This window comes from Anastrepha ludens, chromosome 4 (assembly GCF_028408465.1).
Source record: "Anastrepha ludens isolate Willacy chromosome 4, idAnaLude1.1, whole genome shotgun sequence".
Classification (NCBI taxonomy): domain Eukaryota; kingdom Metazoa; phylum Arthropoda; class Insecta; order Diptera; family Tephritidae; genus Anastrepha; species Anastrepha ludens.
In genome coordinates, this window is record NC_071500.1 from 3,394,236 (window position 1) to 3,413,372 (window position 19,137).

Here is a 19,137-nt window from a genome sequence, read left to right on the forward strand (position 1 = left end):
TGGCTTGTTAGGCTTAGAGATAGGAATAATTAAACTGGTTTTCCATTGTTGAGGGATTATGCTCGTTGTGAAAATTATATTGTAAAGGCTGCATAGTTTAGATTTTCCTATAAGCGGTAAGTTTTTGATGAGAGGGTAAGAGATGTTATCTAAGCCTGGGGTTTTGCCTTTAAGTGTCGAAATGCAAGCATTGAGTTCCAGTGGAGAAAAAGGGGCTTCTAATTGCATTGCTATCTTATCAGCTATGTAGCCAGTGTTGACGGGGTTGGTATAAAGATTTTTTTTGTAGACAAATTCGTTGGAGAAAGTTCGGTTTTTAGAAAGTTCTGACCACGTTTTGACGAAGAAACGTCCGATTTCTTCATTAGAGGATGCGGAGGAGTTTTCGGATGTTTGTATGACATGTATTCTGTTCGAAGGGAAGTTACCATGTAGGATATTAACCTTCTTCCAAAGAGTACTTGATGGGGTTTGGTGATTTATATCTCTGGTAAATTCTACGAAGCGTTCCCTTTTCGAAATTTTGGCTTCTCTTTTGAATTTGGCATTTGCCTTTTTGTATTCTAAAATATTTTCTTTTGTGGGGTTGCGCTTTGCAGTTTTCCAGAGATAAACTTTTTCGCGTCTGAGAGAGGATAAAGTTTCATTCCACCAGTAAGTAACCCGACTGTGATGGTTTGGTGTACGAGTGGGAATTGATGCGTTCGCGCAAAGTTTAATTTTCCTTGTTAGGATTGCTGTTGATTGGTTGCTGTTGTTTCTGTTTAGTGTAAGATTGTCAAAGTGATGATCTATGAGGGTCTGGTAGGTGGTCCAATCTGCTAGCTCTAAGTTGTAGCGTTTGGTGTTATCTGTGTGTGGCAGAGTGTTGTGATTAAATAAGCTCAGTGATATTGGGTAGTGGTCGCTGCCGTAAGGCTCATCAAAGATTTTCCATGCAGCAGCGATGTTGAGGGGAGGATTGCAGATGCTAAGGTCTATGTGGGTGTGTGTGGATCTTGTTGAAAAATGTGTTGGGGATTTGTCGTTAAGTAAAATCAAATTACTGTTTTGAATGAAGTTAGTTATTATTCTGCCTTTTTTGTTAAAGTTCGGGGAGCCCCAAAGCGGACTCCAGGCGTTTAAATCGCCCAAAAGCAAGAATGGGGTATTTGAGTTTGGAAAAAGATGCTGTAAATCAATTTCTGTGAGGCTATCTGTAGGCGATATGTAAGTACTAATTACTGTGAAATGGATATTAGATTTAATTTTAACTGATATCGATAAAATATTGGTGTTCGTGTTTATTACAGTGTGTTCTAATGTGTTATTTATAAGCAGAGCAACTCCTCTTTTTGCTACAGAGTTTGGTTCTATATCGTTGTTTGTGTAGATAGAGAAATTTTTCGGTATTCTGTTTGATGGTGGGTTTGAGTGAAGGTGGGTTTCTTGCAGAGCGATTATATCGTATTTATTTTCTTTTATGAGTAAAGTGAGCTCATTATAATTATTCAGATAACCATTAAGATTCCATTGCAGAATCTTAAGTACCATGATAAGCAAACTGAGTGAAGTTTAGAATCTCTACTAGCGAAAAACTGGTTTTCGGTAGTAAGAGTTCTTTATTGTTCCATGTCGGCAGGTGAATTGGAGCCATAGAGATTGGGAGTTAGAGAGGAATATGAGTAATTGTTGGGAAGCGTTATGTTATCAGTATTGTGTAGTTGCAAGAATGATAGAAAGAAGATTGCGCCCATCAGAGCGTACGTGACGTCACGTTTGCAGAGTTGTGCAGTATTGCCAACCATTTGCTCTTCGCAATAAATTTAGTGCTTTTTTATACCGAAAATGCGACAATTTTTAAGTTTGGTGTTTGTTTCTTTTTGTTTAAGGCTACCGAGACTTTAGGTTGAAAAAAAACTGTATTATTATACAAAAGAAGTTTAAAAAAGGCCACTCTGAGAAGATTTTAGTGCTAATGAAAATTTGTTTACCCTTATAAAATTTGATAATTTGAAAGTGCAAATTTAATTTTTGGCTCCATTTAAGGCTATGCAAAAATATTAAATGCCCCTCTCTCAACTCTTCTTAAGATTGAAAACCTTTTTACACATTTTAAAAAGCCTTTGAATCTATTGAGTGCGAATTGAAACCATAGAGGTGTAATCGTTTCTTCCGGTCATCAATCCTTAGTGAGACATAGAGCACCAAGAGGTGTATTCATAGTAAAAATAAGCAACAAAATACCAGAAAATACTAAAGAAACTATACTGACATTTTTACAAAAAGAGTACCTTATCTAGTTACATAACTTCAAATATAGCAAAAAAGTCGTTCCCTTAAGAAAAGAATTTCGCTTAACAAAAAAAACTCATAAATTAAATTGTACATAAGCATAACACATTTATTTAAAAAAAACGCACATTCTACAGACAATTTGTCACGCATACAAAGTTCTTACTTAACACAATAAAAATTTCGTGTTTTATTTTCTTTAAATGGGCATTTAGTGCGTTTTTATATCCAAAGCTAGGCAACTCTGCAGTAGCGAGAGAGAGATTTGACTGCCGAAAGCAGAAGAACACCAACAACACCGGCAATCGCGGGCAATGCCACCAGATGTTAAAAAAAAGTAAAGCTAAATAAAACTGAGTGAATTATTTAAATAATTATTAAAAAATGTACATTTTACAAAATTATAAACATGACATTTTAATTAGAATAGCTAGAAAAATGTCGTGAAGAAAGAACTAAAACTCCGAGACAAAAAATAATAAAAATAACAAAAAAAAAATGCTAAATCAAGTTACGAAAATGGTAATCTGGCCATACTGGAGCTAAAATCACGTAACTAGTTGTCAAATTCGCTGAGCGCAAAGTAACGGGACCACGATGGGCGCCATCTCATTATTCTTTGCATCATGGTGTAGTTGTGGCGTGCTATTAATTATTTGAGACAAAAATGTTTGTACATTGGGAATAGTGAGATTGTTGCTGTCTGATAAAGAGAGGTTCATAGAGTTGCTATTTATTGTTGAGTTTATTGCTTGTTGGCTTATGGATGAACTAAGCATGTGGTTTTGAGTAGTTAAATGGTTTTCTATAGTATTTGTGTAGTTTGAGTTGTTAGAGAGAGGAATAGTATTGTTGGGTAAAGGACAGTGATTTGGTGAGTTATCTTGGTTAACTGTATTCTGTGTTTCTATTATAGAGTTTTCTTGTTGAGTAGTGGATGGATTAAAAGTGGCTCTTTGAGTGGTTTCTGTGCTTTCAGTAGTATGGGAGAGATTTGGTATGTTGGGTATGGTCGGCAGGTTATTGTTGTTGTTGTTTTGAGTATATGTTTTCTGTTCTTTTGGTTTTGTTACCTTTTTTTGAATTGCTTCTTCTAGATTTTCCCATGGGGAAATATATTCTTTTTGATTATGATTAACTGCTTCAGTGGCTTCGCGAAAAGAGCACTTGTTTAATGTTTTGTAGGTAAGTATATCTTTCCTCTTTTGTAATGTTGGACATTTGATGTTGTTGGATCTATGCTGTTGCTTACAATTAATGCACTCAACTTTTGTACATGGTGAGGGGTCGTGAAATGTAGAGGAACACACGTTGCATTTATTTTCGGATTTACAATATTTTAATGTATGACCTAAAGTATAGCAATTTTTGCATTGTATTGGGGATGGGATATAGGGCTCCACCTTTACTTTCAGCCAAGCTACATTGACTTCGACAGGAAGTTCGTATGCGTTAAAAGTAATAATATGCAAGGGAGTGTTAATGACTTTACCGTCTTTAAATTTAGTAATTTTTTTGCATTCTGTGGCTCCTTGGTTTTGTGGACCTTCAACGATTTCATTTTCTGTTAAGGTGGATAGAAAAGTAGAGTAAATCACACCTTTTATAGTATTGAGTGTGGGGTGAAGGCTCACTGAAATATCACATAAATTTGATAATTTAGTAGCTTTAAGAAATTTTGTGGTTTGTTGATTATTTTTTGTTAATATGAGGAGATCTCCATCTCTGGTAAATGAAATTGAGTTTGGCTGCTCTGTAGTGATTGACTCTAGGGCCTTTTGTAGTAAAAATATATTAAATGTTTTTAGTGGTTTCGTGTTGTCTTTGTTTTTCACAATAATAAATTTTGGGCAAATTGTTGGGTTGACGTTTAATGGTTTGTTGTTTTTCTTGAGGTAAGGAAAGTCACGTGTATTGTTAAGGTTAAGGGTTTTACGTTTAGGGGGGGGCTCTTCCCCGAGAATTGCAAAGTAATTATGATCCCTCCCTCCTCGCTCTGAGGACATGGTGGATACTTTTTTTTTTAATCACTCTCCGTTTACTTATATAGTTAAGTTTCACGTATTGGGTGTAAAATGAAACGAATGAAAATTAGAATAGCACTATACAACAACACAAAATTTGATCGCTTTGCTAGTATAGAGACACAGTAAGAAGATGTGAACTGGTAGACAGTCAATTACTCACTGATGACGAGCAGAGTTTTTGCAGGGTACGTTGGTATATTTATTTATCTATTTACAGTGTACTCTATCCTAAGGAGCACCTTTCTTAGCGGAGACTTTTTTCAGTACATACCACAAAACCTTAAGGATTTATTTAAATTTTTTTCTCTTGAGCGGACAAATTCAGTCAGTTCAGTTAAACGAGATTCGCGGTATCTGTTTATAAAATTAATGGCGGCCGCTGTAGCCGAATGGGTTGGTGCGTGACTATCATTCGGAAGTGCGTGAGTTCGAATCTCCGTGCATGAAACAGCAAAAAAATATATAGAAAACGTTTTTTTTTTTCTAATAGTGGTCACCTTCGGTAGGCGACGGGCAAACCTTCGAGTATATTTTTGCCATGAAAAAGGTCCTTATAAAAAATATCTGCTGTTCGGAGTCGGCTTAGTATACTGTAGGTCCTTACATTTGTGGAACAACATCCAAACGCACGCAACAAATAGGAAGAGGAGCTCGGCCAAACACCTAAAAGGGATGTAAGCGCCAATAATTTTTTTATTATACTATATAAATGTATAAAAAACGCAGTATTTGTTACGAGGTCTTGGTAGCGTTCCGTGGAGCTCCTACGGCTATCGGTTTTGCGTTACCGGAACGACCCAAATTTATATCCGCCCAAGGACTGCCACACCAGCCGCATTCCCCGTACATTTATGGGAAATGATTATGTTACTAAAACAATAACAGGTCTTCTTAATTTGGGATTTTGTGCTGGTTGTTAAATTATTTATTTTTTCGAAAATCTAGATTCACTTGGCGCACTTTTCATTTTTAAACAGCAAGTAATTTCTGGCGGTCTCTCGGATTCGATGCCGACTGTGGACTTGAAAAACTAAATTATAGATAAGAAAAGTTTCGAGCGAATGTCTCTCGGGAAAGAAAATCCATATAAATATTATCTGCTTCACGAAAGCTGCATAAAACATGGGGAGGAAAAATAAGACGCTTACCTGAAAAGGGAAGTGCAACTCAGTCGAAAACCTAACAAACAAATTGCACACATACATATATGCTAATTACAAATAAGGTAAACCATAAGAAACTTTTGGTTCGCAAAAGTATAAAAATATTTTTTCCCCACTGATTTAAATTATTTTGTTTTTGCTAATATTTATGGTTTCAATTAAGGTATTTATCAAAAACTAATATTTTATTTTTAGTTTACTTCTAATTCTAGCAGGAAAAAATTGAAAACTTTATAAAATGTTTACATTAGGGGTATTCACACCGTGCTCGTAGCTTCGTTACTTGGCAGTTTTATATATATTTTATTTTTGTAAATCCAACAAAAGCGCCTAGTAACGAGGCGTCGCTGTAGCCAGCTTGACGAATTGAACGGCAGTTGGCAAAATAACAATCAGCTGTCTGACAATTGGCATTTGATGAACAGGCGCGAATTTTGATTGTAAAATATCTAAAAGTGGTTTAGTCAAAATGATGTGGTATCCAATAAACAAATATGCACTGTTGAACAAATTATATACAATTAACTAAAGTATAAAAATTTTTAACCTTCAATCAGAGTAACTTGCCCCGCAGCGCTTGTTAGTAATTCATTTCAAACTAAATGTATACATTTTTGTGGGTAAAGAATTTGCTGTAAACCGGCTGGTGGGAAAGATATAAATCGAAAAGTTCATTCAAAGGAAACTTATTTAAAAAAAATCATGATTTCATTTCTTTGAAAAATATTTTATTCCTACTTCAGTTTCTTTTACGGTTAATATTCTCCTAGAATTAAAATTCATTTAAATGCATTATTTTCAGCCTCCTTCATAAATTCTGCAAAATGTCACATACACACACACATCCACGCGCATATACGTCCCGAATGGTGGACCTCCTTATCTGCTTGGCCATAGTCATATGCTTTCCACCGCCAACTAGGGCATACAACGAACACCTCCATCAGCGAGACGGCATACATGTGCCTTGCACTTTTTTCGATACCGTCAACGTCACTGGCGACCCTCATTTCGCTAACGGATCTTATCTGCACGATGGCATGCTGATACCCTCTCAACTGGTCGGCTGGTATGATTACATTTACACTGACCTGGTGCGGCGCGTAGAAGTGGAACCGCATGCACGTGCCTGCATCTGTAAGTTGAAGGCCTGCATAAACATTTGCTGTCCATGGGGCGCCAGTTATAGCGCCAACGAGAGCGCCTGCGTAAACAACACGGAATATGAGTGGCCAAAACCGCTGTTGAATTTGACATTGCCGGATGATACGCTGAAGCCGGTGGATATGTTCAAGCAATTCGCGGTGCAGAGTTTCCGGCCATGCGAATTCATGTTCTCATTACAGCCAGAGCTCGGCTCCTTTGACGATTGGAAGCTATTCGAGGTAAGTGGCTGAATGAAGACATGAGGAAATGGAGGACACTTATATTTTTTCATTACTCTATCGCAGAATGGAACTCTACTACGTATATACGACATGATGTACCTCAGCAAGAACGAGTTCTGCTTCCATCCAACGGTGGCGAATTACACGGACACTATGTACATCATCAATCCGGCTAACTGCAATTATGATTCGGATTACAGCACCATTAAGACTATTAACGCATATGGTATGGCATCCTCACGCAAGTGATTTTATGTAGAGTTTCGTAGTATAAAAGTATTTATATAAATAATTCCTTTTTAATCTATTCACCAGCTATGCTCTTTTCCATACCATTCATGATTCTCACCATTGTTGTGTACCTGAGCATACCGGAATTGCGTAATCAACATGGCAAGTCGTTGGTCTGCTATTTGATTGGACTGATCATTGGTTACTCACTGCTTGCAATGAGCTCCTTGCGCTTGGAAATGTACACGAGTATAGTGCTTTGTAAGGCACTGGGCTATGTGGCCTATTACTTCTTTATGGCAGCCTTCTTCTGGCTAAGTGTTATCAGTTTCGATTTGTGGCATAATTTCCGCGGCACTCGTGGCATCAACCGCTTTCAAGAGAAGAAGCGTTTTCTCATTTATTCACTGTATGCTTGGGGCATACCAGTGCCGTTTCTGATGTTCACTTGGTATGCACAAGAGATTGCCGATATACCAGAATATCTCAAGCCAGGCATTGGTGGAGGAGAGTTTTGCTGGCTGGACAGTAAGTAACTCGTTTTGGCTCAAATCACGCGATTTACTTGATGGCTCTTTTGCAGTGCGCACCTGGTCTACGATGATATATTTCTTCGGCCCTATTGTCCTGATAATTATGGCCAACAGTGTAATGTTCGTTTTGACCGCTTTGAAGATACACAGGGTTCAGCGTGAAATGGCACGAATAATGGCGCGCGAGGATAGCACAAAAAATTTGCGTACCGAGAAAGACAAGTAAGTTTGTACAAAGGTTCTGTATACTCGTACATTTTTTTTATGCTGGAAGAAAGACTGTTCAGCTCATCTATACATACACATCCACATGCAATGGCTATAGTTGTGTCGTCTAAGAAATAATTTATTTTCAAGAATGGCATTAAATTTTGTTTCGTGCTCCTTCAGTCATAATGCGATGAGACGACTTCTTGATCTCCTAAACTGTACCTGGAAACACACCTAAAATATCATACAGTTTTACACATAATTTGGGTTGAGTAACACAGCTTATGCCCTCAAGCTTTCCCACAACACTTAAAAAGTTTTATTTATTTACTAGCATTACCCAGTGGGCTTCGCACCACCATACATAAAATGTTTTTTTACATCGCAAGAAATTTTTCATATTAAGTTTTCTTTATAGAACTCGTAAAATGTTTAAACAGTTGAATTAGTTGATTTTTTTTCATTCAACATACTTTCTAAAGATGTCGCAATAGCCTTTTCTGTACTTTTTTAAAATTTGATTGTGGTGGTCACCTATATACAGGTAAGGTGAAAGAGCCGATAAAAACTTGTAATTAAACTTTGATACTTTAATTTCCATTTAAATTTTTTACGCTAAATAAATGATGCTAAAATAAATAAAGTTAAAAATGTTTTTCCGGTTCCTCCTGGAGCATTCAATTTTTTATTATATTTTCGTCCAAACATCAATCATACAGGGTGAATTTCGATTAATATCACCACAGGGACCGTGAATCAAATTTTTCGTGACAACTTCGAATAATCCTGGGTCGATGGTTTGATCTGGAATTTCGGCCGATATGACAGTATCAATCATATCAGGTGTTATTTTGTGTACCAACCAAATCAAGATATGTGCGTGAGGTAAGCCCCTTTTTTGCCACTCTATGGTATACATAAAGCACCACACTTCTCCAAATACACGGAGTTTGACAATCAGATCCATTAATTTTTTAAATTTTTGTTGAAATATACGGGCCGTTATGTCATGCCGATCTTTTGGCACCTGACCATCAAATAAATAATCAGACACATCGACCCACTTCGGATTGCATGTAAATGTGATGAATAGATCCGGTCGGCCATAATTTCGTACATATGTCATCGCATCTTGCGTATATTCATGCATATGACGTGGGCTACCAACATATGATGATGGTAAAATTGTTAAACGGCCGATATCATTCACATTTGCATCATTGATTATTGTGGCTTGATTGTGACGGATGAAATTGAATCGCTACTTTCAATTTTGGCGTACATATCGACGATATATTGATGCGAAAGTTGATTGCATCGCTATATAAAATTGTTTTCTTAAGGGCGAATCATCAATCGATACGAATAAAAATTCATCGCACTGACGGTTTTCGTTGATTTTTGACCTGCAATGCAAAAATTAATTAGCGTATGAAAATTATTTATAAATCATATTTAAACAAAAATAAAATGTGTATGTACCAGTTGTTGGATTTATGATTGGTACGTTGATATGATAGCCATCGTCCCCTCTCCAAAACAAAATGGGGTATTGCAATGCATCATAACAGCGATGGAGTTCTGAAATACGTTGTAATTGCTCATTTCTACGATACAAAACAATATCTCGTGGCCGAAACTGTTCACCAACCACAACAATGGCTACTTCATCAATCGTTGGTACATTGAATCGTCTGGCGTGCTCCCCAATTGGTGTTTTATCGGCTTTTATTATGATTTTGTGGCCATCGGTGGGCATCAGATAGAGTGCCACTTTGAACAGTTTCACCAATTCATTGAGTTGATGGAACATTGTTTGCAATTCATTCACGATTGATCTTCTCGTATTCGTCGAAATTGCACAGCGCTGATCTAATTCACGATTCTCATCACCAATAAAATATATTTGCAAAAATTGATGGTCACCATCACCAGAAACGCTTATAAGCGGCTGTGTATTTGTTGTTGTTTTTCCCATACAGGCATTTCGTATGAGAGGAAACCATTACTCACATAAAATGGCTTAACTCAGGAACGGCTGCACCGATGTCAATCAAACTTCACACAAACTACCTCTTCAAAGATAGAAAAGAACTCTAAAATTTTTGTGTCAATCGGTTCGGCGGTTCTTGAGTTATAAGATTACCAAGGAAATGTAACTTCTTTTTATATATATAGATTTCTTCCTTTCAAAAGAAGTAGCTCTCGCTCTGCAAAATAAATCAGCATTGGTTGCCATTAGAGTTATTTTTCCTTTTGTAGCAATGCATCGAATTGTTAAATTTTACATGAAACTTGGAAAACCCGCATTTTTGGGTTCTTGATGTCAAACTATTACTTAATACTGCTGCCTTTCCGGCTGAACTAATGGCAATAATTAAAGCCGTAACACTGGTACAGTGTGACGCGATACCTGGAAATGATATCTTCATTTTCACCGATAGCCAGGTGGCGACAAAATCCCTCATAAAGCAGTCGAAAACCTGCCGCACATCTCTTAACGAAATGGCTGAGTGATTTCACCTAAAGGTAACATGGGTTTCTGGCCATTGCGAGATTGAGAGTAACTGCAGAGCCGATGAACTAGCGAGACTCGGTACCAAGAACCACAAACAGGTAAGCCACTTACCCTTGAAGAAATCGTAAGAGCAGCGAACGAAAGGTGGCGTAATGAAATGAGCTGCAGAATCGCCCGCCAGTTATGGCCGACTCCTAATGCTAATCGCACGGAATATCTGCTAAGTCAAATTAAGCACAGGCTTAGTACACGGAGTTATTACGGGGCACTGCCTAATACGTAGGTACGCGCAGAGGATGGGTGTACAAACACATGACTTCTGCAGAAGTTTTCAAGATGAGGAAGAAACGATCTCGCACGATTGACTTGCACTATATGTATAGGCGTAGGTTTACTATTCCAGGTAGACAAGTTTTTAATGAATCAGAAGATCTTGGTTCTGCAGAAACCAGGAAGATTCTAAAATTTCTGATAATCACACTCTGGTTTTAGGAGGGATAGGGATAAGTTCCGCATGCGGCATCGCAATGGGCTATGAGCCTGAGTGCGTCCCACTGAACAACCGCTTCAACCTAACCTAATCTTAACTACTATCTTCACGTTTTTATTGAGCATCGTGAAAGAATAAGGAAAATACTACCCGAATTGTGAAAAGGCAAGTTATTAGCTCTATATAAAGGTAAAGCACGAGCTCATTCCGCATTAACTGTCAGGAGGCTTCGAGGCAAGTGCGGTATCCCATTACAATATAATTCAGTTGATTTGATTCATCCTACGCCGTACAACTTCTATCTGATACGAAATCTGCATTAAAAGGAAAACGAGGCGCTTATCCTGAAATTATGAATTATGGAAGACGTGCGTAGAGCGTTGTAGCGATAGAGGAGGAGTAAAAAATGTGTTGCAAAAGTTTTAAGACTAAAGTCAGACATTAATACGTGACCTAAAGTAACAAAAATGTGAATTGTGAATTCTGCACAAGGCGGATCTTACAGTACTCCCACTCCTCGGTTAAGGTAAATTGTTTAAAAATTTATAACTGCAATGGATGAATGAATGGCCAGGGTCTTCGAAAGAATTCTACAAAAATATGCAGCCAAGCATTCGAATGGACCCGCAAGGCAGTAGAAAAAAGGACGCCCCAGGTGCATTTGGAAAAGAACATTCGAAGAGGAACTGAAGGCTGCAAAAAAATCGTTTAAATAAATTAAGGTCATCGCGAAAGATCGTAACGGTTGGAAGCGTTGTGTAGATGTTCTATGCCCCACTGGAGAGAACAGAAATTGAGAAAAAGAAGAAGTTAATGTCAAGTTTGCCAGTAAAGCTAATTTTGAGCCACAGGTATTGATGTGGATCAGCATTTCATCTAAAGGTGTTTCAACTCCAGTTAGTCGGTTATTCGATCATTTGGAGTTAAAGCCATAATACTGACTCTAAGTTGGACACTCGTCCAATAGAACCTTTCTGGGCAATTATCAAGCGTATCATGGATAAGAATTACTAGAATGCCAAAACGAGCAACTATTAATTGGAAGCACCAAGCAAATTTTAAAGAAGCCGCTAATTGTCTGCCAGTGGATGATAAGCAGGATTCGGTACAAACTGCAAAAAATTGAAGACAATGGTAATGGTCCATTCTTCTTATAATTTTAGAATAAAAGTAACTATCATGGAAAGAAATTTCAATATTGTTAGCGGATTAATAGTTGTTGTAATAGAGTAAGTTTAAATTAGTCGCAGAACTTTTGCCTCACAGTTTATATTGACTGGATTAGAATAGATTAGATTTGTAAGAGGTTAGACAAGTCCAAGCACTCAGTCAGGAAAACCATTGTACTACACTCGGATAGATTACTGTACAAAGAATAGAGAGACAGGATAAATACTGTATGGATGGTAAGACGGACAAATTGGTCGCGGTCCCTCTTTCACAAATCTTTTCTATTCATTGATAAATCTTAAGATATCTGGAAGGGGAGAGTATGAACCTTGTCCGCATCCAGTACATCGCAACCCGACAGCCTAAGTCTGATTCCTCTTATAGAAAACGCCGCGCAGCTACAAAGAAAATGCTCTGCAGTGTCCTCATTCTCACAACAGGATAGGCATATTGGGTCGCCAATGATTCCCGTGCAATGATAGGGCATTGTTCTCTGTGATTACACCCACCAGCACTCTCAGGTCTTTCCTACTAAGTTTTAAAAGAAAGGTCGCTAATTTCCTATTTGCTTCTTCCACAAAGCACTCGAATACTCTGCAGTAGTCCAACTCAGACCAAGGTCTTCTATGGGTAGATCTCATGAAGTCGTCAATCCATAGGTGAATTTATGCAGAATTGATACCTAGAAAGGGTTCATAACCTAGTGGTATGCTTGCAGAGCCTCCATTAGCCAGTTTGTCAGCCAATTCGTTCCCTGTAATACCGCAATGTCCAGGCACCCAAATAAGACAAACTTTGTTGTGTTTTGCAACACTGTTCAGTTGTGTCTTACATTCACTGACTCATTTCGAAGAACAGCGTGGGTTAGTAAGAGTTCTCAGTGCAGCTTATCTGACACTATAAATTTCAATACTACTACCCCGCCATTTGTCCTTAGCGTAGGAGTACTGAGTGCTTTCCTCTAAGGAGTTATATTGAAGTTGATAATAAGTAAATATGAATGAAATCTTGCTACTTAATAGCCGTCCCCCGTATGTTATAAATAAATACATAATAAATGTATTTTGGCTGCTTTTAGTTCTTTTTCTTCCTTAGCATTACTCATTTCATATTCCTCTTGCATTACCAATACTTGTACGTTCATATATACATATTTTTGGCCCAATGCTCCTAAGAGTAGTGAAACAAGGAAGGTAAAAAAATGTATTGTTTTATTTCATTTCTACAGATTCGGACTCTTTCTACGCTTATTCATTGTCATGGGCGTGACCTGGTCTATGGAGATTTTCTCTTACTTTGTGGGCGCCGACAAAGGCTGGGCAAAGATCTTTTACATTTCGGACATTTGCAATGCCATCCAAGGATTCCTTATATTCATGTTGTTCGTAATGAAGAAGAAGGTCAAACATTTAATAACCAACCGGTAAGTTACCAGCAGATCCAATTTATATGTGAAACTACAAAAATTGTGATGTCGCAAACAAAGTTTTGACCAATGTTTATTTAATTTTCTAATGTTTTGTTCTGTAAATTTGTAATTCTTCATAATTTGCTCATCAAACCAATCTCATGAAACTCGACACAAATCAAAAATCAAAACACAAAAACAAAATGGTAATGAAAATGCTATGAAACAAAAGTACTGTGCGCATACGCAGTTACCGCCAGACCGAAACGACGACTTTTGGCGCCGGCAGCATTTCGATGCGCCAACGATTTCAAAATGTGTCACTGCATATACGAGAATTAATTGTAATACGAAGCGCTTTCAATCCTCTCAGAAACAATACGAATAATAGAGTTTTACATCACTCTCATACGGTGTAGAGGGGAAATAGTCGTTCCCCAACTCTGAATCAACATAGCATTCCAACCTTTTTGAAGATGCTCTGGGCGCAAAATTTCAATTTTTTTAGTAAGCGTTTCCTATTGCATGTGTTCATAAATGTGTGCGTGTGCGTGTGAGAAATTTTTGTTGGCTATGTGAAGAAATATGTATTATACATACATAAATACATACGTATATAAGTATTAACATGAATAATGCTATGCGCTTTCAATTTCTAGAATGATTAGGAGGAATTAGAGGGAAAGTACTAAAATTTTTGTTATATAAATAAATTAGAGGTATATAATTCTTTCCTCAAATTAAACGCAAAAATATATTAATTGGGCCTTTTTATAATTGTATGAGATCTTCCAGTAGTGGGCACAGTTTATGTAACGTAGAATTGCTGTACTCCCATGGTATATAGTCGGGACCATTATGGAATATTCCATGCAATTGCAACAACAACGATGTGATCCTGCAAGAAATCTGGTTTGATTTGATTTTCGTCATTAGGTTGGCAGCACAGCCTTTTGCAATTGGTAGCAGTGAAAAGTGAATGAATACATAAATAGGAAAGTATATGAAGTAAATAAAACCCTCTATAATTTCTGGTGAGGTTTTTTTTGCAAAAACTAGTCAAGTCTTTTATTTACATTAAGAAATTTAAATTTTGGTATTTAAATTAAAATAAAATTAAAATTAAAAAAAAAAATTAAAAATTAAATTAAATTGAATTAAATTAACATTTTTTTTATTATTAAATATTAAATTAAATTCATTTAATTTAGCTGTACTAGGTTCTTCAATAAGTTTTGCAGTTCGATAACAAATTTTATGGTCTGATATATATGGTGTATCTTTTGCCTAGGCCACACCCTAAAGTCTAATAAATTTTTAGCCACCCTAATGTTAATTGCGCCTACCGTTCCGACTATTGCAAACCACCGGTTTCAGTCGCTGCAACGTTAAGGCCGTTAACCTCGGCATTTCCCCGCCGAACAGGACCCACATTTTAAACCTCGCACCTGCGTCGCCCTCCGATGATAACATCTTTATTATTCACTATAGCCTCCCTGAACATCAGTACACTTGTTCCAAGCAGATTCTAATTTATGAATTCCATCCTTTAAGTGAGAATCTGGAATCTCAGCTGTTATGACCCTATCATTTGATGAAAAACGCTTTCCACGTATGAATTTTTTAGGTCTGGAAACAGATGGGAGTCGCCAGGGGCCAAATCTGGTTATTAAGGTGGATGCTCTAACATTTCGAACTTTGACCCTCCGTTGGTCACCCGGGTCTGGCCAGACTGGCTTTTCGACTTTGGGCATGGATTTAATATATTTCTCAAAAGGTTTCCAACGGAGTATTAATTCATGGATTTTAGCCACTGTCGAAATGCTCTTGTGACACCATGCATTGTCCCTATAAAAAGATTTTTTTTTTGTTTTACAAACTGGGTCTTTTCACGAATTGCCTCATTCAGCTGGTGTAAAAGGCTATAATAATATTCAGAATTTATTCTTTTACCAGTTTACAAGTAATAAGCAAACAAAATTCCTTTCACATCCAAAAAACTGACGCGAACACCTTCTTGACCGATTTCTGGTGACGAACTCGTTTCTGAGCTGAAGGACCAGGTCACTCCACTCTTTAGTATCTTATTTTGATTTAAGATCATGGTGAAAGACCCAAGTCTCATCTATAGGTATGAATCGACGCACAAAACCCACTTTATCCTTTCGAAAATGCTCTAAGTGTTGCTGACAAAGTCGCATTCGAATGTGTTTTTGTTCCATTGTTGGCGAATGCGGCACCCATTATGTATAGAGCTTTCTGAAACCCCCAACTTCAGTAAAAATATTGCTTACACTGCCCAATGAGATGTCTAGGGCTTCTACTAAATCTCTTTCAGTCACTCGACGATTTTCCAATATATTCTGTATTTTTTCAACGATTTCTGGTATTGTTGCTAATTTGGGTCGTCCTTGACATAAATCGTCTTCAAAGCTTGTACGAACTCGTTTAAATTCAGCAACCCATTTTTCTACCGAACTAATTGATGGCGAAAAGTCTTTATACATTTTCAGCATCCGTTCATGAATTTTCTTTGATTTTATACCTTCCAAAACTAAAAATCCAATTACTGCACGTTGCTTAATTTTCCCATTGTAGAATATACTGTGACACGTGGATACTAAATGGCTTGTAAACAAAGAATGAATTGACAGCCGCAAAACTTATTGAACAACCTAGTAAATATATAGAGATACATTTTATGCTGAATGAGAATTTTGACGATATTGGAATGGCACGGACTTATATCCGGGATAGTTTATGCTATTACGACAACAACAACGGCAAATTATTAACATTTGAATTCATTAGTTGTTGAAAAATTGTGTATGCCTTCTTGTGATCCTGAGCTGGTCAACCAGAGGAAACTCGTTAAATATTATTGTAAAAGTTAAATCATTCTGTTGGATTGACGCTGTGTATTCAATCGCGCTGTTTAAAGAAAATTTGTTCTGAGGAAATGCGTTTAAAGTTATGTACTTCAGAGCGGGTGGTTCCGGCACGCACTCAACTGTGTCCATAACTTTGTAATCATTTTATATTTAGGTCCTTAGCCTTTACAGTTTGTAGAACTCCAGACTATAGCCTCATTATTGGCTGATTGCCCAATGCTTGTTTTTCGAAAACGCCATCGGTGCTTAAATGAGGTATCCTTATTTTCGGCGCTGTTAATACCCGGCGTGTGATCTCACTCACTCATAAATAAAAAATAGGTTCTAAAAAGTTGTGTTTACAGTAGATCGCACGCTGTGTTTAATAAATATTAGTGAGCTTTTTGTGGAATCCGCTTGCTTCGATGTTAGTGCTAATTGAAATGTAAGGCTTTTCGCCATTCTAACAGGCGGATTACAAATAATTTCGCATTAAACTTCAAACACATCAACCTGTAGGTATACAATTCATAAGCCCATTCACATACATTAACACACACAGTTGCTTGTACAAACAATTTTTGATCCAGTGATGACAACTCTTAACGAAGCTTGTATTTCAGGTTAATTGAAACACTCTCCCCTAGCGCCAGCGATAACCTTTAAGCATTGTAAATATTTTATATATTACATTTTTTTAACAAATTTGCTTTGTCACTTAACAAAAATAATATTCCGCATTGGCTTGTAATCTTTGTCTTAGAGCGCGATTTATTGAATTTTTTTTGAAATAGCAAATGTACAAATATACTGACACATACATATGTATGTATACGCGTAAATAGCTACTAACAACCCCCTCATTATCTTCTGATTGCGCCGTTTTTCCCTCACTATTTTTATTGTTCTATTCTAAATTTCTCTTTTATGTTCTCCATTAGAATGAGTGTAGTAACTAATACAAAGAGCGACAGCAAGCAGGTCGCAGTGATCAACATAGCGTCTCACTAGCAATGCTGTGGTGCATCTGCAAATGCCGTTAGCTATTCAATACATTCCAGCTGCTTCCACAAATGCTAAATGTTGCTAGCTGCTGCCTGTTGCACGCCACTTCTACCCCGCCATGCATTTCTCACCGTCTGCAAAGTTGGCTACTCACACAATTGGCCTAAGAAACTGTCTAAACAAGAAAAAATAATATATCTAATACATATGTACAAATGTTATAACTGTAAACGTAATCAGTACTGGTAGACAAGCACTCAGTGTATAAAACGCCATTAGAAACCGTATCGCTATCGCTACTCGCTATTCGTTGTCATCAGCCAAAAAGCGAATTAAGTAAATATTCCAAACGTATATGTAATTTATGCTTGATTTCTCGAAAGCCTACTCAAGCGCCGGCCGCCGGGTACAAGCCACACAAACTCCACCAGCTCAACAAACTCCGATTACAAGCAAACGGCAAATAAATACGCAATGAAAGTGAAAATGTCGCAGACGCTGCGGGGTGATGAGAGATTCTAGCGAAGAGGTAAATACAAATGTTGTAGCTGCCCTGCATGACTGGCTTGCGGGAATTGGGGAGTCACTGCATGAGAAAAGAAGTAGTTCTATTGCGTGGTTAACCTACCCATAGCCCATCACAAATTTACAATAACTTCTATCAGCACTTATGCGTGACTCATAAAAGTATTTATATGAGGAAGTCTTGCCATTGAATGGATAAATAAAATATATATTAAAATTGTTTGAAAGTTCACACCAAGTGCCGAATTTTGGGGAATTAACACAGCGTAATCATTCGAGGCGGCCTCGGAAGTCTAGCGTAAATGCACTAGCCTGGTATCCCAGAGGTTGTCGGTTCGAATCTCACATAAAGCACGGTCCTCGCACTTTTCCAAACTTACACTTTCCTAGTCTTTCCTATTATAATAATTTCCTTCCTCAACCCCAACAACCTTATCCTTCTAATCCTTACTTCCGCATAAAAAAAGTCAGCGCATTACTTACATTGTGGCTGCTAAAACACGTAAAAAAAAGCAAAAAGAAAAGAAGAAGAAGTAAAGAATATCGCACAGTTACAAATTGCGACAGTGGCGCCAGCAAGAGGAAGCGGGCAATCGTGGCAATAGCGCAGACACACCCAGTTTCGCAAAATCCTCAACCATCTGTGTGATCCTTCTGCCATAAAAATGTTACATACAGATGGCGCTTCAAGCAATAAGAAGGCGTTGTTCCTAAGCAACGACATGTGGGTATTCCCACTACTTAGGACTGGTAGCGGCAGGCTAATCACCTACCCTGTCAGAAATCAAAGAGATTAACGAAACCAACGCAAGACTGAGTCTTGTCGAGGCCCTATGCTCCCGAGTGGAGTGAACAAGGAAAAAAAATCATTCGAAGTTATTCGTATAATGCGTTTTCTAATTAATCTTCTTATTTTTGAGTATTACAGTGAACAATTGCACAAATTATAAATCTTCCGACGGGATGATTAATTTTGCGCCACCCTCCGCATTCGAATTAATCTTTGTCTTTTATAAATGCATATACAGTACTCTTGGAAGAGGTCCAAAAAAACTTGATTTTCAATGGGATAAGTTTTGCTTATTTTTGTGTTCTCTACGGGCTGCGGTAAGGGACTACGATACGTTGGTCAGTGTGCGCACCACTAAACCGCTTATATTGGGGGGACCTCAATATGGTTCACCTTATCACTTTAACTCGCTAACCGTTGCTAGGCGGAGGAAAGAAGCAGTGAAGTCTGAAGCAGTGACTGCTTAAACGAAGAGAAAAACAGTCAACTAGGCCAAGTGCAGGAAAATAAGATGTAATTAGGTTCAAAGTTTGTG

At 37.5% G+C, this 19,137-nt stretch overlaps 1 protein-coding gene across 10 annotated transcripts in view; it reads left to right on the forward strand.

Annotated features, from left to right (window-relative positions):
• LOC128861481 (G-protein coupled receptor Mth2-like) overlaps positions 1-19,137 on the forward strand; it is a 76,399-nt gene that overhangs the window by 50,572 nt on the left and 6,690 nt on the right. For 8 of the 10 annotated variants that reach the window (XM_054099631.1, XM_054099634.1, XM_054099635.1 and 5 more), the window contains 5 exons: positions 6,267-6,849; positions 6,916-7,078; positions 7,168-7,611; positions 7,667-7,838; positions 13,233-13,427. In XM_054099631.1, the coding sequence (XP_053955606.1) occupies positions 6,289-6,849; positions 6,916-7,078; positions 7,168-7,611; positions 7,667-7,838; positions 13,233-13,427 (1,535 nt within the window). In that variant the 5' untranslated portion in view covers positions 6,267-6,288. The other 2 variants (XM_054099640.1, XM_054099641.1) reach the window with 2 other exon arrangements.